The sequence below is a fragment of the Acipenser ruthenus genome, chromosome 18 (genome assembly GCF_902713425.1).
Source record: "Acipenser ruthenus chromosome 18, fAciRut3.2 maternal haplotype, whole genome shotgun sequence".
Lineage (NCBI taxonomy): Eukaryota > Metazoa > Chordata > Actinopteri > Acipenseriformes > Acipenseridae > Acipenser > Acipenser ruthenus.
Window position 1 is genome coordinate 1,785,175 of NC_081206.1, and position 26,784 is coordinate 1,811,958.

Here is a 26,784-nt window from a genome sequence, read left to right on the forward strand (position 1 = left end):
TGTTCGCTGTCACATGTTGCCTTATTGATAATGCTTACTTGTGTAATGTGAGCATTGTCTTTTCAATTCTGTGTTTTGAGAAGCAAGTGCTGTAATGCGGCTAAGACAAAACACGAGTGTGTGGGTGGAGAAAGAGTGAATAAACGTGTGTTAAAGTTTTTATTACACAATAATTTTACATACAATTATCCATTTATACAGTTGGGTTTTTACTGGAGCAATCTAGGTAAAGTACCTTGCTCAAGGGTACAGCAGCAGTGTCCCCCACCTGGGATTGAACCCACGACCCTCCGGTCAAGAGTCCAGAGTCCTAACCACTACTCCACACTGCTGCCTTGATAGCTAATAGAAAAACAGTACGTGCTGTTACAGTGTCTGTAGAAGGCAGGGACGCACCTACCACAGCCCTCGATACAGAGGCACCTGCCAAGCGCCATATATTCAAGTCTGACCGACCTGGTGTCAAGCAACAAGGAGAGTCAAAATGGTATTTATAATAGAAAACCAGAAAAGAATGATTTAAAAAAAAGCGAAAAAGCATGTGCAACGTATTGCAAAGGTATTTCAAATCAGTATTTTGTTCTCTTACATCACGCATGCATGGATCAAAAACAACTTCAAGATATACAGTAGCTTTGTATAAGTACATTAAGTGTGTACAGTATTTACCAAAACATAATGCATAAATTGATTACATATGTACAGTATTGTTGCGTTCCGTGTCATGCATTTTTTGAAGTAAAGCAGAACACGTTTGCACAGTGCGGACTAGCGTTTAGGGAGGGGCGTGTCCTGTGCGCATTACGTCATCCGGTCCGCCGTGCAGATTGAGTTTACGGCGGCCATTTTGTACCGCAGACTTTAAGCGAGAGAGGGAGACAGACAGGAGGGGAGCGACTGACACCGGCTCATTTATTTGTGTAAAATCTGTTTGTGTACAGATATTTTCGGTAAGAAACAGAAACAAAAAAAACATCCACAAAGGGCTGTTACAGCAAGGTTCCGCTGGCCAAATTAAATAAAAAAAGGAAAGTGACAGGACGGGAGATGTGCGGTAGTGTTATAGAATAGGCTCCGTGTTTTAATGTAGGCCCTTTTTCCATACAATCGCTAGCTATCTTTGCAGCAGATCACAGCGCTATTTGTTGCACTGTTGGTGGTGGGAAATGCTTAATAGTTGTGTTTTTTAGACGTTGAAATGTGTTGAGTGTGTTTGTCCAGTTTGAAGGTAGTTGTTTATTTGTGGAATATGGCTTTTGCTATTACTGGTAACGGACCAAAACAAAGACTGCATTCATCACACAGTAGCAACATGGCCCATCTAGTCCATGTTTAGGATATATACCACTGGTATGTATTGTTTATGGCGAAGATTTTGATAAAAGTGATTGATTTTTAAATGACTGGTCTATACATTTTGTTTATTTGAAGCAGGATTGTGGAGTTTTATTAGTGTACTGTTGTGTAGACCAGTAGTAATAATAAGGTTCCTTTTCCCTTCCCAGTGAATCTCAACTTTGAACTTGCTTTTAGATTTAGTGTTGGGGTAAATAAGTACTGTTTTAAAGCTGTTTTTTTTTTTTTTTTTTTACTTCATTTATTGCAAAGCTGAACTTTTGATGGTTTTGAAAAGATCCAGATGTGTTGTTTTTAGGATGGGTCTTAATTGGTTACGCAAATATTATCTCATTGTTTTAATCTGCAAACAAATGTTTTAATGTTACAAATTAAAGATTTGTATTTTTATATTTTGCTGAGCTGTTAAAACAAACCTTTGCTAAATACAAGCGTGCATTGAAGATGCCTCCGAGGTATGGTTTGGAAGCGCATCCGGGAGGTGGTGGGTGGAGGTCCTGGCTGTTATGGCGTAGTTCTTATTAAACCTGGCTTGTCTTGCTGCAGGTATGTCAAACGCATACCAGTTTACAAAACAATAACTGGATAACATGGTTTAGGCTAATACAATCGGTGCTGTTAATTATTCTTGCATTGTCTCGATTGTGTCTCTTAATGTCTCATGAATGATTTGCTTGTCTTGCAGTTATTTTGCAATGTGGTTGTTTATGGTATGGGAAGCACCACTTTTCTTGGATTATGAGGATAACCTCAGATTGCAGATTGGTTCAGTGGTGTGTTGGCATCATACATGTATCAGTCTACATACAAGATGTGTTTTGGAGTTTGGGGATGTATGGTCAGGCTACCTGGTCTATGAGAGATTGTCTTGCACCAGATCAGTCATTTCTGGAACTTTTCAGCTTCTCTGTACAGATCTTGTGAAACAAACAGATGTCTGAATAACTGTCCCTGAAGAGCACCTGTTACAGCAGTATGTAAATAAAAAAAACACAATATGCAAAGACAGGCTTGTTTGACTTAATAAGGCCACACATACTAATGCATAAATCAAGGACCTCTTTCACTTGAGGTTATTCTTTTTGTAATAGAAATGATGTGCTGTCTTGCCTTGTGAATTGTCTTCAAGTTGGGTTCTCTGTGCTGCGAAAACTGAACAGGGTTTGAAACTTTTTTGATGCACGTAATTCAGCATGCTTATTTTGTAATTGCAAATTCAGCTGTTTGGGCTTCTGATTTTACAGTGTGTAGGCATTGAGCTCTACTTATAAATGACAATTCAAGTGAAACATTGATGTTTGAAGGCAGAGGATTAAAACAGTGGTAGCAATGGAGTGTTTTTAGCTTCACAGTAACTGTGTTCATGTAGCCTAGTTCAAAATCGAAATGCAGGTGTTCAGAGTATGTTGGCCATGAACTGGGGATACTGTTTTGTTTAACAGTGCAATGTATCTTTTTTGTGATGTTTTTGCATGGGGTGCTGAGTAAAGTTCTTATTTGTATAAAACAAGCATCACTTTATTTACATTTTGTGTTCTAGTACCTGTACTATAATAGCTGAAGTTTCAAAGGCAATGATTATTTTATTATGTTTTCTAAAACGGGACACTTTGTACTTGAAATATAAACTTCTTGTCCAGTGTGAACCTTGAAAGCACAGTGTAAATCATTTGTATGTAACTCCCTTTATTTTTCTTGTTCAGAAGAAAAATCATTGCTATTTAATACTAAAAATACACAGAGCATTTAATGAGCACATGTTTCTGAGAAATAAATCTTGCACCTTCACTGTCTGAATTTGAATCTTGATCTATATATATATATGGTGGTCTGATTTGAAGCAGAAATGTTGCAAATTTTTTTTTTTTTTTTTTTCAGAGCATGAATTTTAAAATTTATTTCCCCTTGCATTACATGTACTTGATAGTTACTGTTTTCACAGTTTTTAATGTTCTGTTGGATGCATGATCTTTATTTGTTTTTGCTTGGAAATACAGTAGAATTGTCAAATGCTTTGGGTTCAGGTATTTGAGAGTTCTAGAGCTCACCAAAAAAAAAAAAAGCCAACAAAAAAACAAACGTGCGATAGACCTGGTTTGCTGCTAGGACTGAAACAGTGGAAATAAAACTGAAGCTGGTCAGGTGTTTTCATGGATGACATGAGGGTTTTGTTTGTCTTTGCCTGCTGCTTGAATTCATGTTTTGCTTCCATTTATTCTTTTGTTACAGTCTAGAGTTGGTTTTATTTGCTTGCCTTCAGGATTGGCTTGGGTACCCTGTACTACTTTTAAGGAAACACCACTTATTATTGCAGGTAAGAGTCTTTTGAAATGGTTCAGGCCCGTGTTTTGTAGTTAAGATCATCAGGTCTTTTGGTTTTCACAACAAATCTTTATTTATTTTAATACAAGACATTATCAGTACAGTATCTTGGCTTCCTTTTTAAAAATTTTATTTTGTTTTGATTTTAGTCTACCAAAACATTTGGAAATAAATGTTCAAAGCTGCTTTGGAGATCAAAACGACCAAAACGTTTCCCTTTTGGAAAACCTTAATAACCAGTTTAATTGATTTCTTTGTGAATTCATTTACACGTCTTGATTTTAGAGCAATTGCAGACTGGTTATTTTTACTGCTTGTTGTTCAATTTAAAAAAAATGCTAATTTTTAGCTGGATGAAGTTTGTTTTGGCTAAGAATGCATCTTTATAAATATAACGTGCATTTCATATACAGCTCCTCTGGGGTGTATGAGTTTGACAGTTCATCATTTGCAATTGTTTTGCCTATTATATATATATATATATATATATATATATATATATATATATATATATATATATATAATATTTCAGCAATATATGCATTGTTTCTACTTGGTTTTGAATGTTATTTGCAAATGTACTTTTTGTATTTTTTTATTTTCATGTCTTGTTTTTTGCTACTTTTTGGGCATTCACTATTGTGTGGTTGAAAAAAAAAGAAAGTGGTGTGCAGTAGTTTCATTAATTTATTTGTGTATAGTTTTAAATGAGGTGGGGGTGAGTTTTTTTTGTTCTGTCTTTAATGGAAATTTAAAATACTCTGAATTGTGCCATGCTCCTTGGTCCTGACATTTACCGAGTGGTTTCACTCCCGGCAGCCCTGTTTTGATAATCATCAGAATTAGTTGCATTATAGTTTGTCAGTTAGGCTGTCGGTAGCAAAGACAATAGTTCTGTGACAATTATATACTTAAAATATTATCAACTGCAACGTAAGAAGTAAACAAAGATTTAAGTCTGTTGCTGAACTTTTTTTTACATAAGTTCTGCTGAAATATACTTAACCCAATATTGTTGTAGCATTGTCTTTAAATCATGGCAGCTACCTCTGTAATTACCAGACCTGGGAACAAGGTGCATGTTATGATCCCTGATGAAGTAGACACGGCTTCTAACTATTAGAAGCTCCCTTTGTTTGATAGCCATCACCGCCCCAAAAATGTTATGCCACAACTGATTTGGGGAGAAACGAAACCAAAATGGTATCTTCGTTTTAATTATTTTTTAATTATTATTATTTTCTTTATGTGATTTGTGCTGCTAAGTTGCAAGAAGCTTGGCTACAGTAAACGCAGTAGTCTGATACAGTCGTTGCCTTTTTTCGTCTGCAGGTGTGTGTTGGTTCGACTCAGCATGGCTGTGGTCATCCGTTTGCAAGGTCTCCCGATTATGGCGGGGACCATGGACATACGCCATTTCTTCTCTGGACTGATCATTCCGGATGGTGGTGTACATATTGTAGGGGGTGAACATGGTGAGGCTTTTATTGTGTTTGCCACTGATGAAGATGCCAGGCTTGGCATGATGCGTACTGGTGGTGCAATAAAAGGGTCAAAAGTTTCACTGTTGCTCAGTAGCAAGACAGAAATGCAGAATATGATCGAGCTTAGCCGTAGGCGTTTTGAAACTGGAAACTTGGAAGTCCCGCCAACAAATTCTGGTAGGGCAGGGCCACCTGTCAGTACAGGGGGAAGTGGAAGGGGTAGTTTACCAGCGATGCAAGGTTTTAGCAGCCCCACTTCTAGTGTGGTAACCACAGCCTCCTCGGTGCACGAAGCTGTAGGTAACAAAAACATGCCCACGTTTTCCACTGCCGGCATGGGAAGCATGCCTCCGAACTTCAACAACTTCAGCAGCCCAAACCTCACTATGGGATCCACCATGGCGACTGCCATGCCTCCCATGAACTCTGTGCCGCCAATGCCACCTTTGCCGACAATGCCATCTCTACCACCCATGCCTTCTATCCCCCCAATGCCAGTTCCACCTCCAGTTTCCGCTTTGCCTCCAGTTCCCCCTGTTGCCCCAATACCAGCAGTCCCCCCTGTGCCACCTATGACGCACATGCCTACACACATGTCTAGTTTGCCACCATTTAATCCAGGGGTTCCTCCTCCACTTGGTCCTATGCCCAGTGGCATGGGTGGTTCAGGTCCACCAATGCCCATGAGCAACCCAAACCACATGTTTCTAGGTCCTATGACTCCTATAAACCCCCTGGGTCAAATGAATCCTCCCAGTCATATGAAGCCTCCCTTGGTCAATCCAGATGAACTGTACGTTTATATGCAAGGGATTCCGTTCTCTGCCACAGAGATGGACGTGAGGGATTTTTTCCATGGGTTGCCGGTGGATGCGGTAAATCTTCTGAGAGATCACCTGGGTCGGGTGAGTGGCAGAGCGTTCGTAAAGTTCTTCTCCCCTCAGGACACGTATGAAGCTTTGAAACACCACACAGGAATGATGGGTCAGCGTTATATTGAGGTTTCCCCTGCAACAGAAAGGCAGTGGATGGTTTCATGCACGGGAATGAGCAGCACAAATCAAGGACTATCTAAACACAGCAGTGGTCACCCGGAGCAAGACCAGTATCACATGCACTCTAGATCCGAGTCTCCTTCAGGGAAGGACCGGGCAAGGTCCCGCTCTCCTCATAAACACGAGTACTGTGTCTATTTGAAAGGTCTGCCATACGAAGCCGAAAAGCGAGAGATTTTTGAATTTTTCAAAAACATTGAGTTTATGGATGACACTGTTTACATAGCTTATGGACCTAATGGCAGAGCAACAGGAGAAGGCTTTGTTGAGTTCAGAAATGAAGCTGACTATAAATCGGCCCTGGGTCGCCACATGCAGTACATGGGGAGCCGTTTCATTCAGGTTCACCCCATCAGTAAAAAAGGCATGCTTGAAAAGATTGACTCTATTAGGAAAAGGATGCAAGGCTCGCAGCAGAATGATCAAAAAGGTAATTCGTTGGAAAGTGGTGGAGATAACTCTGCCAAGATTTGTGCACACATCTCGAATATTCCATACAATGTTTCCAAGAGTGAAGTGCAACAGTTTTTAGAGGGGATTCAGCTTGTAGAAGACAGTTTAAGAGTTCTTGTAGATGCTAATGGTCAAGGGTTAGGGCAAGCCGTGGTGCAGTTCAGGTCAGAAGAGGAAGCGCTTAAAGCTGAGCGTTTACATCGCAGGAAGTTGAATGGAAGAGACGCTTTTGTACGCCTTGTTACAAGTGAACACGTTAAAGACATAGAGAACAACCCACCGCCTCAAGTTAAGAGGGGGCACAAAGTGCAGGGGAACCCCTCAGGGCACCAGTTCCCCAGTGTGGGAGACGACTTTTCCTTTATGAGAGGAAATTCAGGGAGTATCAACAATGGTCCTCCGTTTAATCCCCCGTTCAGCGCCCCAGGTAACGGGTTTGGTGGTCTGCCACCACCCTTGCCCCCAATAGGAGGAGGACTAGGTGATGGACCAATGGGGGTTCCGCCTCCCCCACCTGGGGTTGGCGGCCACATGCCCGGTCCAGCACACGAGCCGCTAGGTTTCAGACCTGCCCCCGGCAATACCAATGCACCTCCAGGTTTCGGGGGAGCCCCTGAAGGGATGATGGGTCCACCACCTTTTGATAATGGACCTAGAAAAAATAGCGGCCCTCCAGGCCGGGGAAATGGCCAGAGTTGTTTGGGTAGTTCACAAGGTTTTGGTTCAGGCTCTGAAAATGTAAGAGGGCCCCCCGGTTTAAGCAGCGGGCCTGGCAATTCAAGGCCTACGGTAGTTAAGATACATAACATGCCGTTCACAGTCTCTGTTGATGAAATTTTAGATTTCTTTTATGGTTACCAAGTATTGCCAGGCTCTGTGTGCCTGCAGTACAGTGATAAAGGGATGGCAACGGGAGAAGCAATGGTTGCTTTTGAATCACATGATGAAGCAATGTCGGCAGTCTTAGATCTCAATGACAGACCTATTGGCTCAAGAAAAGTGAAGCTTATTTTAGGGTAGATGTAAAGCCTTAGTGTTTTTGTTTTCTAGGGATAACCCTGTGGAATACAATGAATGGTTGTATACTAAAGATTCTACTAACACCAGGCAGCATTTAAGTTATTGAAAGAAAACGTGTTCCATATTTCACCTGTTTTTAAAACCTGTGGATTTTGAATTCATAGCCAATAGCTCCTGTTGTACTTAACACTTTTTATAGATAATATGACAAATTAAACACTTGTGAATTTAACTCCTGTGTTTGATTGATTAGTGCAGCGAGTAACAAATGAATGGAAAATCCCATAATGTATCGTACTAAGACAACTTAGTAAAAAGAAAAGAAAAAAAAAGTAGATTCTGATGTAGAGTCTGTTGCTGAATTTATTTCTTGTGTTAAGAAGCATGTGATAGCTTTGTTAAAGGCACTGGCATCTGTGTATGTGTTTGTTTATTGCTGTTTCTTCCTCCTGTATCATTTCTGATTTGTTTTGTACTGGAGCAGGTATTAGAGTACTGTAATTCAATAGTGCTGACATGCCTGCCGTTTGCAAAAAACTAACAACGCCAGAGTTGCATTAGAGCTCTTTGTTAGTTTTGTGAACATGTGACTTAGTTTAAATCTTTTTTTCCCTCTCATGATGATTTTTTTGTTACATGGTTCCTGTTACAAGTCCAAATGTAAAAGAATAAAAGCTAAGCCCAAAATTTAGAATGGTGTTTTCTTTTTTTTTTTTTTTGGTTGGATAATATCCAGACAGATCTGTTTAAATTCAATACAATTTGAAGTGGTGTTTTATTCCCATTTCATATGTTAAACAGAGAAATATTTGAGATTTTTGAAGATTTTTGGTGGATCCCTGGAATTGTTTTTTCATTTTACAACTGTGTACACTACGTGCAAATCAAGATGCATCATGTTTTGCGAAGATGTAGATCCATATTTGGAGTGCTTTTGTAACTGTAGTGTGGTTGAATATTTTTTTTGGACTTGCTTATGACTTTCCTGCTCATTATTTGCATTTGTATATACTGTTCAGCATACACATCTTTGTCAATAAACTGCATTCCTTAAAGAAATGACCCAAATGCGAATGTTTACTTGTCATTGTGCTGCTGTATTTCTTCATCTGATCATTAGAGGATGTCAAGGAATACAATCACATTGGTCAGCAAGGTTTGTACACACATTTAGTACTGCGAGTACAATAAATGGATCAAAGACCACATTTTTGTATTTATGCTCCATTTTGTTTTACTTGGGAAGCTGCTAGTTTTCTATTGCTGTTGTGTTTTGTATTTTTGAACATTATGTAAAATGCGCTTATAAGCAAAGCCTAGTAAATTCACCATTTACATTGAGATTGAGTTGTAATTAAATATATTTTCTTATTTTATATTGTGGCACGGGCAAATGCATTTTCTATACTTTCAACTTAATCAGCATAGTATAGAAAGCAATGGGGCTTTGTGCTTTATATACAACACTGCTGAAAGGTAACACATTTGTTTCATGCAGGCGCTTTGGGATGCCTTGGCATGAAAGGCGCTATACAAAATAAATTTGATTGTGTTTTTATTTTTTATTGGGGGGGTGTCTGTCAGTTCATGACAACCCCAAACAATGCACAAAGTTAGTACACAATTCTGCAGCAGACTAATAATGAACAGTGTAAAATAAATCTTATACTTCTTCTGTGGTCTAAAAAAGAAATACATAAATATGTATTTGTCCTTGAAGTTGAATCTACTTTTTAATGGGGTTTATAGCATGCATATTTTAATAAGACATTTGTTTTTAATTGACCAGACACTTTAAGGCTCTGTCTTTTTGTTCTGGTAATGGTTTGAAGAGAAGTTTCTGACCTGGTATTTCAACATGCAGGTCCATCACATGCACACATGTCTGCTTTGATAAGGGGTTGGGTTTGTTTGCAAGTGTGTTTTTGGGGATATTTAACGCTGCCACTGCTGGCTCTTTACAGTTCTCAACCACTTTTAAGCAGCCCTTGATGGTTTAATGGGTCTTCTGTGGTTATAATTTGAGCCACCTAATAACGGATGTCCGTTTTGCCTTTTGACACTGGATCCCAGATACTTTTATCGTTGATGCTGTTTTGTATGTTTGGGGCAAGGTAAGTGTTTTATTTTTTTCTGGAAGTGTTCCACGTAAGCTTGGTGGTTATAAAACTCATGATTTCTGGTTAAGGAGATTGAGTGAGTAAGGATGCGGGTCTGCTCCCCAAGACCAGAGTTACGGAAAAGAAGGAACGTAAACCCTTCCGAGCAGTCTGCGGGTTTTTGGAATCTGCATGCTTTGGAATAGTAATTGACAGCTGAAGGTTATGAATTTAGATGCAGCAATTTTGTAGTGGCTGTCACGTATTTACAAACCTGTTCATGGCAATGAAATAAAGATATATATATTTTTTTGTATGCAATAAACTTCACTAAAACACTATCCTAACATGACGAGTAATTATCACCATACCTGATTTTAAGGGCTGCTTGCCTGAAGAACTTTCTCAGCATCTAGTAAATGAAACTTGAAATCACAAACTTGGGTTAAAGCCTTGGAACTTCCACTCAGTACTTTTTGTTTGAAGTTTTTAAACCTCTGAAGGGTATAGAACTATCACTGTGTTGCTGCGTAGTTAAGCTGCTCTGTGCAAGTCTGCAGTACTATAAACCACGTGTGGTAAAACAATCACATTAAAGACACTGATTTGACTCTCACAATATTACCTGTTCAAGACCTCCTCTATACAGTGTGTATGAGCACACAAGATGTTTGATGCTGAAAAGTGTAATAAGTTTGTGGCAGGGACACATGTTCCTGGCTCATTCTGTTGGATTTGGTGATGAGAATAGTTTTGCTTCTCTGGCTAATGTTGGAACGGGTTGTGAGTGTAGTTTGAGACTTGGAAGACCTGGCACAACATAAACATGCCATGTTTTAAAGAATACTTTTTAATGTAGGTGCAATTTAGTGGTTGGATTTAAAGTACAGGGCTCAGCAGCTAAACTTCACATACATTCAAATAAAAACCAAGCCGTGACACATTTCTAAGATATTTGACTCCTAGATGGCAAGCTTCCTGAGCCGTAATTAAACCTCATTTTCATGTTTAACGGAAGCACTCTTAATTCTATTCCACAGTGCACGTATGAAAACGGTTTCATAAAATTGATTTAGGAATTGTCAAATGTAAACTACAGATTTTAGTGCAAGAATGCTGCACAGTAAGGTCTGCAACAACAGAAAGCCTATAATCCGGAATAGAAAAACAAGTGCTTTTGGTCCTTAATTCCATCTAAATACGCTATACTGTATAAAGTATAATCAACATTGTAATAATACAAAAACAAAACCACAACTTACACCAGATGTAAAATTGATTTAATGCTGCTACTAGTTATTCCATTGTGAGGAATAATATCCCCAGGAACAAGGGTCCACTTCGTAGAGGGACCTGAATAAACATCACCCTTGCATCTTTAGAAAAATCTAGAGTTGCAGCCCAAAGTAAAGAAAAAGGCTGTAAAACCAATGATTTTCAATTCAGAAATGCTTGTATCAAACTTGACTTGATGTTGCTTTTGAATTTGCATGAAAACATTTCCTTTACGATTCATTGCTTGAAAAAGTTTGTATGTTGTGGTCTTGAGGGCTAAACTGTTGCATCCTTGTGCAGTGGGGATCTCAGGATTTGAACTTGTGGCCTTTTTACTCTAAAGCGAAGACTATCACCTGAAAGAATTACTGGAAATGAAACTCCTTCAGCCAAGCCTGTGTGGGTTCTGTACGTTAGCCTGGATGTGACCCACAATGTTACCTTGTGCATTTACTAAGTAAATACCCACTTGGGGTCCTACCGCAGTTTTACTGTGTGCCTATTGAAATAGACTGGCAGGAAGGCTTCTGTGTTCTCTTGCTCAGGTACAGTAGCAGTGTAATTGATGGAATCTGGCAGACAGTTTGGAGGTGTATCCTAACAGTGGGAATTTTGTATGGTGTGTTTATGAAGTCTTATTTTTTCTTTGCACCTGACAACATGACCAAACACCAAGTGTGACTTAGAAATAAAATGGCATTGTGATTGTGCCTGTGAATCCAGTGCTACAGGCTTTTGCTACAGATCGGGCTGGATTTTTCATAAATGTTCGTGCTTTAGCTCATGTAAAAGTTTGTCTTCAGCTGTTTGCATGTATGTCTTTGGAAGTTTGCAACTGGTAACAGTGGAGCAGGGTTCTGCTTTTGAAGACTTGTACCCCTCGATCTGGTATTAAATGCTGCTTTTTAAGCAGCTTGTTGCACAGTTGCCCAACAGTTTTCAGCTATATACAGTTTGTGTTTGGTTTACTACAGTTACAAACAAAATGAGCAAGTTGCTGAAATGTGCTCACTCTTATGAAAAGGGCCCTGTAGTCTGCTGGTTTGTTTAGAAAATATGAATTCACTAACACTGGGTGTTTTTTTAATATATATGTATTCAGTGCTGGTCCTGTTGCAAGTAGGAACAAGGTTAACTCTTAGTTTAAGACAGTACACAAAGCTGTGCCTCTTCAGTTAACCAGTTAAGCCTGTGGGATGTACCTCGTGGCATTCAACAAAGGAAAAGCTTCTGTTCAGTTTTGATAACAGAAAGCTTCTTGGCAGCATGTCTGTCTGTCTCTTCTGACGGGAATGGATTCACTAATGTATCTTGTTTCTTACACGTTTTTATTTAAATGCACCACTGTTGTGACATGCTGGAGCAATTGTGGTAATGGAAGGGGTATGATGGCACAGTGGTATTTGCTAGTAGCAGTGTGGGGTCGATTGAACGTATAGATGCTTTACTCTTCTGGTGACTAGACTAATTTATGAATGTGTAAGTGAATAGGCATCAGCAGACATCTACCTGTTTAATAATATCAATCAGCGACAGAGTCCTCACTGTGACGATCAGGACAGCTAACTTGTGCTTGAAGCGCCTCCTGGTAACCTGCACTAGCGGCTGCAATACACACTGAAGACCTCAAAGATTCTGTAAATGATCGCACCGCTGCAGAAGCCACGTGTCTGGTCTGTGTAATTTATGTGTGCTGAGAGCTGGGTTTTGTGTTGTGCATTTTTGTGTTTTAATTTGTATCTTTTGCATTTTGTGTAAGATGTGATTGCGCTTCTCCCGCGGGGTCGAGATGTCGCTTCCCCTTGTGCTTTGCAAGGCGACTCCTTGACAGTTAACAGTTCAATACATTACACATTGGACGACGTGACCCAGCCATTGCTGGAGAGTGGAGAAAGGCAGGTACACTAATTCTTACCTCTGGTATAAATGTGTTGTGTATGCTGGGGTTATATGGTCCAGTTTTAGTGTATGACGCTTTGTATTGGATGTGTATAATGATGTGGTGATAATCACTAATCTGCTTCGTACCAGTGGCAATGACAAACACGCTACACACAAAGGTGTCTTCAGAACTTACTAGGCGGCTTAGTTTCACTATTCACGAACTTCGTGTTGTTAATGTTTCTGTTCTGTTTGTGTGTAATTGTAATTTGTGTCAGATGTTACTGCATATACGGCGGATTTTTTGTTTATTTTAAATAAATGCAATATGGGCGAGCGTATTTTGAAAGCATGCATGCCGTAAAGACTGGTTTGGGTGATGTTTTGCAATCAGAGAATGGCTTGCAGTCTCATATCTGGCTTGGAATGCGAGGCTGCTTGTCTTCGCTGACTCTGCTTAGTTGGGGGTTGGCGCTGCAGTGCAGGGATACTGTCAGAGTTTAATTGACATCCCGACTGGTCGAATAGCAGTGTTCTTATTGTTCGTTTGCAGCCAATCGATGTGAATCTGTAAGCAGGGGCGGGATCGCCACACCCTTTGCTCTGCTGCTGCACAGAGTTGAGTTCTGATCCATCGTGCGTTGCTGCGCTGTGCTGGTCAGTAGCAGCTTTTATTGAAGCTTGGCTTCCTGTCGAATTTCTAGATTTTTGAAGCATTTGTACAGGTAAGATCTATTGATTGCATGTGGTGTTTTTAAACTTTTTTTTTAAAACGAACAAATACCTTAACCTTACATTTTCTGTTTTTGGATCAGGAATTGCATTAGCAGGCCACTAGCCTCGTACTGTAGTCTGTAATAGTAAATGGGAGACAGAAACGAACATCATCTAGGGTGGAGTTTGCACGATTGCGTAAGAAAAAAAAAAAAAAGATTGAAGACAATGTCGACCTCAAAACTTTTTATCTACTTATCTCCTAAAAATTATTCCTTGACTGTTTTCATTTTCAACTGTTTTGGTTTAGTGTTTTTGTAGATCTGTCCGCAAAGCAAAGGCGACGTATTTTAATCGTGTCTGCAGCTTTCTTGTGGTCCAACCCTTCCTAGTTTTCGACTTGTTTAATTGCTATTTGTATTATTATTGTTACTGTAAGAATAATGTATACTTTTTGTACCTCGTCCCTTGCGAGAACGAGAGAACCGTGCATTAATTTAGATATTATTGTAACACTTTGTATACGTTACGAAAACCAATCGCTAAAAAAACCCAAAACTGCATGGTTCTCCTTTACGAGATGAGTCTGACAACACAGAGAAAGTCGGTAATGGAAACCGCCATCCATATGTTTAATACTACAATGTTTGTCGCCATTCATAACTTTGCACTGTGCAGTCGGGACTCCTTCACTATTTTAATGTGTCCGACCTTCTCGTTTTTTGTCTGAAATGGTGCACTTTTCCATGAGTTTAAGTTGGATTAAAAAAAGAAAAGCCATACCGTTTTCAAATTAAGCGTACTTTAATGTATCGCACACTACTTTTGAATATTTCGATTTAAGGTGTTAAGTTTGATTACTAAAATTACATAAAAAAGCAATGTTTGAAATCACTTTGCTTTATTGTGATGCCAGATTCACTTTCCTGTTTTTTTTGCTCCTGAAGCTATGGCATTTGATTACGCTTTTCGTATTGTACCACACACTGTTTTAAATAAAAGATATGCTTAATTTGCTGTGACCTGATTTTTAATCTTGTGGTTCCTGGACTTCCTCTTTACAGAAAGAGAGAGAGAGAGAGAGAGAGTGTGGATTTGACAAATAATAAAATCTCCATGTACAGTGCGTTTATCTTCGAAATCATAAAATCTCCATGTACAGTGCGTTTATCTTCGAAATCATAAAATCTCCATGTACAGTGCGTTTATCTTCGAAAGAATACATCTGTATTCTTTACAAACGCCAGTCTTTCAGATGGGTGGAGGGTCCCCTAGCTGTTCTCATGACTTGCATCAATACCTTTCACTTGCCCAGTACCAAAGTGCAAAGACTGTGGCTGATCAACGGAATTCAAACACAATACAAAATAAATAATGTCTTTTTTTCAGGCTTTCCTGTGCTTCAATTGAAAACTTTGTCCAGATGACCTGAACTAAGGGGGCAGAGAGAATAACAGCATCCTGCTCTTTGTTGGAATTTCAACAATGTCTGTCGTTGTATTTGCTCTTTGGTTGCCTATTCCTCCATTTGCTGTAAAAACAGGTTTTTCCTGACTAGGCAATGCAGCTGAGACTTGGGAGATCCCTCAAATGGTGTCTGTGTAATTGCGCTCTAGTGCCTGTTTAGTACTGTATTGTATGTGGTCAATACCATTTTGTGTTTAAATAAAAGTGCACCTTTTGAGGGGTGTTTACACTGATACAAACAACCGATTGTACAAAAGGTTTTCTGAGATTCCTTTTTAAACACTCCCAATCATAAAGGTAAAACCACTTTGGGCTAAACTTTCGAGTAATGACCTGCAGCCTGAGCGCTCAGGAGGCTGTGGTTGTCTGGAAGCACTACCTGGGGAGGAGGCTGTGGTTGTCTGGAAGCACTGCCTGGGGAGGAGGCTGTGGGATCAGGAGGCTGTTTTCACTTTTTGACTCTAGCGAAACCTGTTTTAACTTGCTGTCGCACTGTAGATTCGCACCCTGTGCGGTTGGGTATTTATGGGCCCCGGAGGGCAGTTACTGAACCTGCCACAGTCTGTGTTACAGCTGCCAAATGAGTGCAAAGGTTCAGCTGGGACAGGGAGTGAGTCTGCAGTGTGAGGGCATGTTACATGGACTTCTAGGAACGTGAGGAGATCTCATTAGTTTTTTTTAAAGCCTTGTTTACTATTAAGCAGTAACAGGTATTTGCGTTGCTGATGCGTTTAGGACATGTTGCAGTGTGCTACGGTAACTGCTTTCAAAGACCACGTGCGTTAAGGCAGGGTGAAGGGGGAGGCTCCGAAATATCTTTGTACTTGCATTGTGCAGGATGAATATGAACTGCATTTTTAATTTTGTTTTCGTTTTCTTTCTCTCCTCTGTTTTTCAGATGGCAGTGCAGTGTGTAACCAAGGTGGAGCTGTCGATTTCATGTCAAAATCTGATTGACAAAGATGTGGGGTCAAAGTCAGACCCGCTGTGCGTGCTACTGCAGAGCACAGGAGAAGATAAGTGGGTCGAGGTATGGGAGATCCTGCTTACCCCCTTTCAACTAGAGCGGCAAGCCACCACTGGCTAATGTTTGTGCGTTACCACCTGGTTAATGTGGTCAGTGCGTGGCTTGCATGATGATTCGCTTGCAAACAATATTGGCATTTGCCAAGGTTATTACAATTTAGTGCCCATCATATCATGTGATATGCAGGACTTGTATGGTGTAATCTAGCTGACCTTTGAAAGTAGCCCACAACATGTTTTAAGCTTGTATTGTTGTGCAACAGCTGGACCGAACTGAGAGAGTGAAGAACTGCCAGAGTCCTGAGTTCTCAAAGAAGCTGCGGGTGGATTATTTCTTTGAGAAGGTGCAGAAGCTCAAGTTCGGAGTCTATGACATAGACAACAACTCTGTGGACCTGGGTGACGATGACTATCTGGGAGGATTTGAGTGTACACTTGGGCAGGTACAGTAATGGAAACGATCAACACAACAGAATAAATCACCTTCAGAAATAGATATGATATATTACTGTCCTCTTACTACAGTGTCTTCTAAAAGAAAATGTAGCATTTGTTATCGTGCTGTTCCTTCTATGTAATAATTATCACTGAAGGTGTGGCACCCTCTGGGACTGGATGTTTCAGTGGGTTTCCTGTACTGATGGGATTTGTATTCAATTCTAGATTGTGTCAAGTCGGAAACTCATCAGGCCGCTGGAGCTGAAGAAAGGAAAGCCTGCAGGCAAAGGCATGATCACTGTAAGTCTTCAGTAATGCTAACCTTAATTTTGCAATGAGGCGCACGAAGCAAGGTTTCAATTGTGAGTGTCCTCCTCCGTGATGCTTGAGAAGAAACCGTTTGAACAAGCGCTCAATTCCTTGTGTACCTTAAGGGGTTAAGAGCAGCAGTAGCTGAAAACCTCTTGCTGGTGAAGTGAGGCCTGCAGTTCTGTAATTCATTGCATGTTTGCAGAAGTTACTATGAAGTAAAATTTTTTTTTTTTTTTCACTTTTTCATCAGTGGTTGCCAGTAAACTGTTTCCATGGTTGTATTGCTGCTGCTATTCAACAAACGCGTCCTTTTGTTTCTAAGCTGTATTTTGATGTGTGCTCTGCTTGCAGATTGGTGCAGAGGAGATCAACGATAACAGGGCAATTGTTCTGGAAGTGGAGGCTCGCAGCCTGGATAAGAAGGTATCTGACATGTTATACTGCAGTGAAGCAGTGTGTGTGTGCATGCTGACGAGAAATGTGCAACACTGCTTGATATGTGCAAGTGGGAAATGCAGTGCAATTACCATCGGCTTTATCATGACTTACTAGATTATTATTCCTAAAGGTGTATGGAGTCTGTGTCTATTGCATTCCCTGACTCTGTTTGTTTTATTTTTATTTTTGTAGGACCTTTTTGGCAAATCTGATCCATTCCTGGAGTTTTCTAAGCAGGGAGAAGATGGCAAGTGGCAACTGGTTCACAGAACAGAGGTTTGGAAATACTATCTGAAATCATTTTATTAATGAACTGAAAGTGGACAGTACATTCCTGGTGCTGGGCTTTTGGCTAACAACATCATCATTTTGTGCAAGGGAATGAAACACTCCTAACTTTAGAATTTCAAGAAAGCTATTTGATTTATTCATAGTTATAGATGATCTGTGTGAAGTACAATGTCATTGTGAAATGCTTAGATACATAAGCAGGCATGTTCATTCTAGCATGTTCTAACTTTTTATTTAAGGTGATCAAAAACAACCTGAATCCTTCCTGGAAAAAGTTCTCGGTCTCCCTTCAAACATTCTGCAATAGCGACTTGAACAAACCAATTAAGGTAGGATGAGTTGCTGTCTTCCATACCCTAACTCTGAACATCTGGAATACGGTTTTCACTGCCATTACACAGTTTAAGTCCAGATATATACATTTTTATGCAAAGTTTACTGAGAGTTAGTTTCATTAATTAACATGCCATAGCCAGCCACATTCAAGCAACAGTGATGAGCCATGTAATGTTTTTGCATTTAAAGTACAAAATAAAAGCCGACACAAAACAGTGAAGCAAATATTTTACAATACTGTGATTGGTGTACTGCACACTAAAGCAAAGTGGAATGTTGCTGCAGTTATGCGTCTGTCTGTCTGTCTGTTTCTATTGCCTCGCCTAATGCATATACAAATAATGTGATATCTTGTAACAATTGTAAGTCGCCCTGGATAAGGGCGTCTGCTAAGAAATAAATAATAATAATAATAATAATAAAGAGTAACCGGCTGCTCTTGGACCGTACGGCCTCTGACTGGGCTGACTGTGCACCTGTACTGACCGCAGTGTCTGTTTCACTGTCAGGTGGCTTGTTACGATAAGGATGAAGACACCAGTTCTGATTTGATAGGGGAGTGTACAACCACAGCAGCACAGCTATTGGCAGTGAAAGACCAAGCGGTGAGCAAGCTCCCTGTGCTAACCCCTTTCCCACTGGATCCTCTCTTTTCCCTTTTCAGGTCAGTTGCGTTGATTATGATAGCGATGGGTCTCATGACCTGATTGGCAATTTTGAAACTAATGCAGCAGAACTGCAGAAAGCAAGCCTTTCCTCACCGGTGAGATTTGAATTTCTTTTTTTGGGGAGAAAAAAAAAAGAAACTAAATGTCATGCCTGTGTTCTTGGGCTCAGCTGTCTGTTGGAGGTGTAAAACTGCCACAGTTTTCTGTATAGAAATACGTAGACATTCTCAATTTGTACTGCTTGTTACCCATGTTGGGCTCTGTACTATTTGTGCCCTAAAATTCACTTTCATGATCAATTCAGAGTTAGAGACAGAAACGGGCTTGAACCTTGCACAGTTTTAAAGAACCAACCAATCCACATGTCGATTCAGCCCGAGCAGTTATGACCAAAGATAACTCTGTCACTGCAGTGTCCTCTTTACCTTTCTCCCCCACTTCTTTCAAAGGTTATATCGTCTTGCCTTCCTTAATGCTCTTAATAAGACCAGTGTTCCTGTTTTTACTTATTTATTTATTTATTTTTACTAAGGAGGTTTAATTTAATATTTATTTTACCCCTCTCTGTAAAGGTTGAGTATGACTGCATTCACCCGGAGAAGAAACAGAAGAAGAAAAGTTACAAAAACTCTGGCGTTGTGAAGATCAGGTCTTGTACGGTAAGATATTAAGCTTACTATTTCTTGATCTTGCATCCTCAAGCAGCTGTACATTGTCTGTAACTTTAAACACTAATCATTCAGAGGTACAGCAGCCTGCTCCACATGCTGTGGATGAGCCCTGTATGTAATGTGTAACTAGTCTTTACCAGAAACCAGCTTTACTGGCATGCCTGCTCTGCAGTCACTGGCAGGTGACAGGTAAGAGAGTAGCAAATGATTTATACAGCGTGCTTTTTAAATATGCATGTTCTTGTTGTGATGAGTTTAAAATGGTACATGTGTGTTTTTGTTAAACAGATTGAAGCCGAGTATTCGTTCCTGGATTACGTCATGGGAGGGTGCCAAATTAACTTCACAGTACGTTCTGCCTTGCCGTTGTTGTTTTTGGCATTCGCATAGTTAACATTTGCTTCACGTAGGAGCTTTGATCCGTGTCTGACTATTTTCTTTTTCTTCCAGGTTGGTATTGACTTCACTGGGTCCAACGGGGATCCCAAATCCCCAGATTCCCTGCACTACATGAGTCCCAACGGGCTGAACCAGTACCTCACAGCACTCTGGTCCGTGGGACAGGTGATTCAAGATTATGACACGTAAGAACACCTACATTTTTTAATTAATTATGCAACTGACACTGCTGCTCCTTTTTTTTTTTTTGAGAATTTTAATCTAGTCAAGAAAAGGCGAGTTTTTAGCTCGAGTTGATTGACTTAACCCGAAAAAAATTCCAAGAAGGCTGGTGTTTAAGCAACAGTTCAGTTCAAGTCTTGTTAACCTCATATTCCTGTGTTTTGCCTGGCAGAGATAAACTGTTCCCTGCCTTTGGGTTTGGAGCCCAGGTCCCGCCGAACTTCCAGGTAAGACTTGCTCCTGTAGGAGGCGTCCTTCTTGGGGTGTTCAGGGGATGGGGTAGATGGGACTGTTCCCAGTAAAGAGTAATACCTTCCACTCTCTCTTCAAGGTGTCTCATGAATTTGCACTCAACTTCAACCCCAGCAGCCCTTACTGCCAAGGTAAACGGCTTCATTCATTTAATATGCCGTACATTCTTACCCGTGTTATTTTAAAACATGCTATTTTTATCCCTAGTGTTACTACAGCCACAAGTAACTGTTGCATTGTAAATGTCTGTATCCGCTGTATATTTCAGGCATAACCGGCATTGTGGAAGCCTATCGTGCGGCTTTACCCCAAGTGAAGCTGTACGGACCCACCAACTTCTCCCCCATCATAAACCATGTAGCCAGGATTGCGTCTGGAGGAGCACAGCAGAACACAGCAGGTGTAAGTTCAGAGTGTGCTCCGTTCTGTAGGCGAGCTCGTGGGAGTCCGGAGTACTGTGACAAAGTGCATCTGATCGACTCTCTGCAATTATCATTAAGAGACTGTGGCAATGCGCCCCGCCCCTGTGTGCATTTGTGTTATGTGTTGTATGTTGCGTGTGTAAATGTTGGTGTATAGATTGGTACACGGGATATAAACGGGTCTGTGTTTCACGTGTATTTAAATTGTATATTTGTATTTAGGCACGGGATTGCACATCACGCACGTGCATTTAAAATATAATATGCGAGCACGGGGTTGCACAGAATTAATTCACGTGCTGGGATTCAAGTGAATAATTAATTAGTAATTGAATCCCAGCACAACCGTATATATAGATGCACATTTTCATGCAGTCGTGGTTGGGTGTTCGGAAGAGGAGAACGGGTGAGAGAGAGAGAGAGAGAGAGGAGAGTTAAAATAAGTAAATCAGTAAAAACGTAAAGATAAGTTTGTTTGTACTCACCGTGTCTGTCTGTCTGTCCGTGCACCGTTTGTTTAGTGTTAGTCCGTTTTGTTTGTCTGTTTATTTTGGCGCAAGTGCCGTGTCCTGTTTTGTGTACTGTTTAAAACCTTTTATTTGTTATTAAACGCTGAGTGCAGCCATTGCACTCAGCTCATCACCATCACCGTCTCTGTGTATTCCTTTTCTGGTCTGACGCCACCCACTCTGGCCGTCTTTGTGACACGTGGTGTCATCGTGGGATAGCCGCGCCTCCAAGCGTCAGACCAGGAGGGGTTTTGTTTAAAAAAAAAAAAAAGAAAAAAAAAAAGAAAAAATATAATGGCAGAAGACGCCACAAAATGGCGGGACTGGTTCCTGGAGAATGCTGGGCTGGAGGCCCAGTCTCTGCCCATAGTCGTCCAGGCCCTGTGGATGATGGACAGTGAGAGATGGGAGGCCTATCAGCAGGAACACACCCCAAACACCTTGGAGGAAGGTGTGGAGTTTGTCCTCAGCTACCTGGAGGCAACCATAAATGGAACAGCAGCCCAGGTAGCAGGACCACCAGCAGAGGAGTACCTGCTGTCCCCATCTCCACCAGCAGAGGGTGAGTACCTGCTGTCCCCATCTCCACCAGCAGAGGGTGAGTACCTGCTGTCCCCATCTCCACCAGCAGAGGGTGAGTACCTGCTGTCCCCATCTCCACCAGCAGAGGGTGAATGCCTGCTGGTTTTGCCTTCACAGCCCAAGCGGGAGGCAGAGACGGATAAAGAGGTGAAGGACAGGGAGGAGGAGTGCCGCCTAAGGGCCAGGCATCCACGGCGATGTAACAAGCCATCGTCGGGGTGCCTCCTCTGCGACCAGGATCATCTGTTCGCCCACTGTCCCTTCCGCAGTTATGGGGAGGAGCCTGAGCGTCCACAGCCCGAGTGGGAGGAGCCCGAGCGTCCACAGCCCGAGTGGGAGGAGCCCGAGCGTCCACAGCCCGAGTGGGAGGAGCCCGAGCGTCCACAGCCTGAGTGGGAGGAGCCCGAACGTCCTACGCCTGAGTGGGAGGAGCCCGAACGTCCTACGCCTGAGTGGGGGGAGCCCGAACGTCCACAGCCCAAGAGGGGGGAGTCGGTGCGTCCACAGCCCAAAGGGAGGCAAGTCGGGGCTTCCACAGCCCTGGGACCCAAGCCACCAGCAGAGGGAAAATGCCTGCTGGTTCAGCCCCAAGAGCCGGAAGGGGAGGGGTTACAGGCTCAACCCCCTGGAAATTTTTGGGGGGGAGAAGGGCAGGATGCTGGTGTCCCCCAGCAGCCTCTCGCTATGCTGCTGAAGGCAGCACGGCGCGCACATGCCCAGCCGCCACAGCAGAGGGAGCCAGCACCGCCAGGAGCAGAGGAGCTGGAGCTGCCTCTGCCTCCACCACCTCCAGGAGCAGAGGAGCAGGAGCTGCCTCTGCCTCCACCACCTCCAGGAGCAGAGGAGCAGGAGCTGCCTCTGCCTCCGCCACCACCACCGCAAGGAGCAGAGGAGCAGGAGCTGCCTCTGCCTCCACCACCACCACCGCAAGGAGCAGAGGAGCAGGAGCTGCCTCTGCCTCCGCCACCACCAACCCCAGCAGCAGTTTCGCTGCCGGAGATCGTGGGGGAGGTCCGGAGACCTGCTCCCACTGCAGCTTTTTCGCTGCAGGAGTTCTTGTGGCCGGAGCCCCACAGGAGGGAGCTGCCGGCTACGAAGAAGGGGGAGGTCGGGGGACCACCTGCCCCCGCAGCTTTTTCGCTGCAGGACGGGACCAACAGGCTGTCAGCCGTGCCACTACCGGCAGGGGTGCTGACAGCATGGCCAGCCATGGGCCCACTGAAGCCTCCCTTCCCAGCCCGAGACTTTGTCCTGGACTGCTGGGTTTTTAAGGGGGGAGGTGGCCGTTGAGGCCATGTGTGCTGCGCACAAGGGGGGGTATATGTGGCAATGCGCCCCGCCCCTGTGTGCATTTGTGTTATGTGTTGTATGTTGCGTGTGTAAATGTTGGTGTATAGATTGGTACACTATATAAACGGGTCTGTGTTTCACGTGTATTTAAATTGTATATTTGTATTTAGGCACGGGATTGCACATCACGCACGTGCATTTAAAATATAATATGCGAGCACGGGGTTGCACAGAATTAATTCACGTGCTGGGATTCAAGTGAATAATTAATTAGTAATTGAATCCCAGCACAACCGTATATATAGATGCACATTTTCATGCAGTCGTGGTTGGGTGTTCGGAAGAGGAGAACGGGTGAGAGAGAGAGAGAGAGAGAGAGGAGAGTTAAAATAAGTAAATCAGTAAAAACGTAAAGATAAGTTTGTTTGTACTCACCGTGTCTGTCTGTCTGTCCGTGCACCGTTTGTTTTGTTTGTCTGTTTATTTTGGCGCAAGTGCCGTGTCCTGTTTTGTGTACTGTTTAAAACCTTTTATTTGTTATTAAACGCTGAGTGCAGCCATTGCACTCAGCTCATCACCATCACCGTCTCTGTGTATTCCTTTTCTGGTCTGACGCCACCCACTCTGGCCGTCTTTGTGACAGAGACATACATGCGGTTTCACTACGGACTAGGTGGGCACTTTATGATAAGATGAGAACTCCCCACAAATATGGGAATGCAAACGTGTGTGTGTGTGTATATATATATATATATATATATATATGTATGTGTATGTGTGTGTGTGTGTGTTTGTGTGTATATTGCCCACTTTTAGGCAGTCCCTTGGCCTGTCATCGTAAGCTGACCTTGACTCTAAATTAAAAAAAATATTTCTTGCAGCAATATTTTGTTCTGATGATCATCACTGACGGGGAGATCACTGACCTGGACCAGACCAGACAAGCCATTGTGAACTGCTCCAAGCTGCCCATGTCCATCATCATCATTGGGGTGGGAGAGGCAGACTTCAAAGCCATGGAGTTCCTGGATGGAGATAACGGTGTTCTGAAATCTCTGACTGGAGAGAGCGCTGCCAGGGATGTTGTGCAGTTTGTACCTTTTAGAGATTTCGTGAAGGTAAGGGTGTCCTCTGTTCTGCTATAGCAAACCAGAATAGTGTGCGTTAGTCAGACTCCTTTGACATGTCTTTATATGTGCGTGTTGTGGATATAAAAAATGGGGGAGTGTATATTAGGGATTAGTGCTTATTGTGCTAATTTATTTGGTGCTTCTTCAGAAGGAGAATTATTTCCTTGTAAAGTACTCTTGCTAATGTGTGTGCTCTTAAAGAATAGGCATGATCATCCTCTTTACTTCTAATGAACCAGCTATGTGGATTGGATTTCTTTTGAACAGGATATTTCCATCAAATGCAATCTGATGGCTGAATGCAGTAACGGTTCCCTTTTTGAATGGTGCTTTTTGTTTAGTTTGTCCTGGAGCAATGCTGTAGCGAGTGCTGTGCACCCCCCCACTGGTGTCTATGCTTCTCCTCTCCCCAGGCCCCTAAGGAAGCCCTTGCCCAGGCTGTGTTGGCTGAGGTGCCCAGCCAGGCTGTTTCCTACTTCAAGATGCGTCGGCTGGCTCCAGTGCAGCCCCCGAAGCCTCAGGCGAAGGTGATCCCCTGAGCCAGAGGAGCAGGAGCTTTCCTTTCAGCTCTGCCTCATAGCTGGAGGGGCTGCGCTGCCCTGTTAGACCAAATCTCATTCTGGAAGTTGCCACTTTTTTTTTTCCAATGTTTTCTTTTAGTTAATTTTTTTTTACTTTTTTAAAATTGTAATTGTATTATAACAAAGATGAAGCCAATCTAATAGAATAGACCAGTAGTTTAATCATTACAATCCTAGAAAAATACACTTTGGAGTTTCAAAGAATGCCAGCCCTTATTTTATTAACTGTGTTTACAATATAAACTTCTGTCCTGTCTTGTATTCATGTGTTTTTTTTTTGTTTGTTTGTTTTTTCACAGAACTTATAATAGAAATGACTATCAGCTTAGCGTGCACTATAAACAATTGCACTTACAATCATTTTCCTACCTTCTTAATGTATGTAATCTATTGGCTGTGATGCCAGTATCTGCAAACTATATGCCTTCCGGTCTGCACCTGCTTATAGTTTCCGTAGTTTTTCTTTAAACTGTGCAATGTGACAAATGTCAACTAATTGTAGAATTATGCATGGAAGTTATTTGCACTTCTCTATAAAGGATGTGAGCATTATGTGTGTTAAAGAGACGTATCTTGTACCAAAGTGAACTGCTAAGCCTTACTGGAATGACGTAGATCAGGGTTCCCATCCTGGCTGTCCGTCACTTGCTGTTACAGGTGAAACTGTGTTTAATATAGCCTGTGCTTGTGAAGGTGGCTTTGGCTGCAAAATCATGTTAAAATATAATAAGAAGCGTTTAATATTGAATTTATGATCTGGATGTGAACAACCTCTGCATTGTGTTTGTACCACTTGAGACCTTTTTAAAAGTGTTCTGAACCCCCTTTTCTCCTGGATAGCACTGCGATAGCAGCTTGGTTTATCTGAGATCGTTCCTCTCCAACAACGTAGGAGCTTGTTTTTAAATATGTACAGCTAGCGTGCTGGGTGTACAGGATGAAAACAAATCAAACTGGAGCCATCTAACTTGGGAGCAACTGCTCTAGAACACCTCTTTTAAAAGGCATTACGACTTCACCTTTTAGAGAAAGTAAAAATAAAAAAGATGATGCACAAGTTACGAGTCCACAGAAAAGTCTCTAAAGCATCACTGTAAAAGCATCAGGTCCCTGTTTTCTCACGATGTTAGCTTTTCTGCTCTGGTGGTATAAACACAATGCAGTGGCTGAAGGAGAGCTGTGCACCAGGGCAAGGCTTTTCTGATGTAATTCTTGGAATACAAGTGTAATTCATAGATTTCTGTTTTGTATCTCCTGTACAAACACACTTTGATATCAAGTAGTTTTTGCACCACGAATTATAACAATAGTAATGATATGCATTGTTCTTAAAATGCAGGTATTCTGCTTAAGTGCCACTTGCAAATATAATGTCTTGCACAATATGCCGTAGATATGCTCCTGTTCTTTCTTTCTTTAATCTATGGCTTAGCGAGGCAGATGATATGATTGTAAGCATTTTCTGTTGCATCCAAACCAGTGTTGAACTTAAAATAAAAACCAGTTTCCGCAGGCAGTGTTATTTCGTGGTGTCGTTCTCAACAGATGAGCAGCCAGTACAAGCGTGCCATTGAGTACTTTTACCCCACCCTGCATTGTTGCAAATTCACTTTGTACAGTAGTGAGACACAAAGCACGTGCTGATTCATTAGTGCCCGGCACTATGAAATAAATGACTAGCACTAACTTGCTCTTGAATTCCAGGACCGTGCTGCTTTGCAAATTCTGCAGATTTAGGGTTGGGATATTTTGGAACTTCCTTTCGGAGGGATTAGGGATAAAATGAAGTTTCTGATTCTGAAAGCTTCATCCCCGCCCCCTGCAAAAGTAGAGTGTAATTTTACAACCTGCTTTGAATGCAACAGAACGCTGCTATAAAAATATATATAATATATGTATTGTATCAATAAAAAGAAAACAATGTACAGATGTGTGTTGGCTTTTTCTTTCATGTATTCGTTTTGTGGTTTTAATACAGGAACACCAGGACGCTCGGTCAGCACCTGCAGCAATGTGCTTTGATTCTCCTCTGGCATCTCTGCAGACATGCTGTGAATCAGAATGAATGAGCTGTCCCAGATACAATAGAAA

General features: G+C 41.8%; 2 protein-coding genes across 7 annotated transcripts; both read left to right on the plus strand.

Moving 5' to 3' along the window:
• Window positions 1-847: 847 nt before the first annotated feature.
• LOC117427728 (copine-3-like) lies at window positions 848-26,618 on the plus strand. Of its 5 annotated transcripts, none has more exons than XM_058990745.1 (17): window positions 896-950; window positions 3,586-3,670; window positions 16,025-16,156; window positions 16,416-16,595; window positions 16,816-16,890; window positions 17,254-17,325; window positions 17,533-17,616; window positions 17,871-17,960; window positions 18,632-18,730; window positions 19,208-19,294; window positions 19,595-19,654; window positions 19,757-19,890; window positions 20,100-20,154; window positions 20,259-20,310; window positions 20,448-20,581; window positions 23,864-24,100; window positions 24,526-26,618. In XM_058990745.1, exons 3-17 carry the CDS (start codon window positions 16,025-16,027, stop codon window positions 24,649-24,651), a joined length of 1,617 nt encoding a protein of 538 aa, XP_058846728.1. In that variant the 5' UTR covers window positions 896-950; window positions 3,586-3,670; the 3' UTR covers window positions 24,652-26,618. The 5 variants fall into 5 exon arrangements, with proteins under 5 accessions (XP_034763644.2, XP_034763643.2, XP_058846728.1 ...); XM_058990746.1 differs by lacking the exons at window positions 896-950; window positions 3,586-3,670 and adding exons at window positions 13,553-13,670; window positions 15,049-15,146; XM_034907753.2 differs by lacking the exons at window positions 3,586-3,670; window positions 18,632-18,730 and adding an exon at window positions 18,477-18,572 and having other exon boundaries at window positions 848-950.
• On the plus strand, window positions 870-8,758 carry LOC117420936 (RNA-binding protein 12-like). 2 transcript variants are annotated; one of them, XM_058990742.1, is made up of 3 exons: window positions 897-950; window positions 3,586-3,670; window positions 5,011-8,758. In XM_058990742.1, exon 3 carries the CDS (start codon window positions 5,033-5,035, stop codon window positions 7,688-7,690), a length of 2,658 nt encoding a protein of 885 aa, XP_058846725.1. In that variant the 5' UTR covers window positions 897-950; window positions 3,586-3,670; window positions 5,011-5,032; the 3' UTR covers window positions 7,691-8,758. The 2 variants fall into 2 exon arrangements, with proteins under 2 accessions (XP_058846726.1, XP_058846725.1); XM_058990743.1 differs by lacking the exon at window positions 3,586-3,670 and having other exon boundaries at window positions 870-950.
• Window positions 26,619-26,784: the final 166 nt, after the last annotated feature.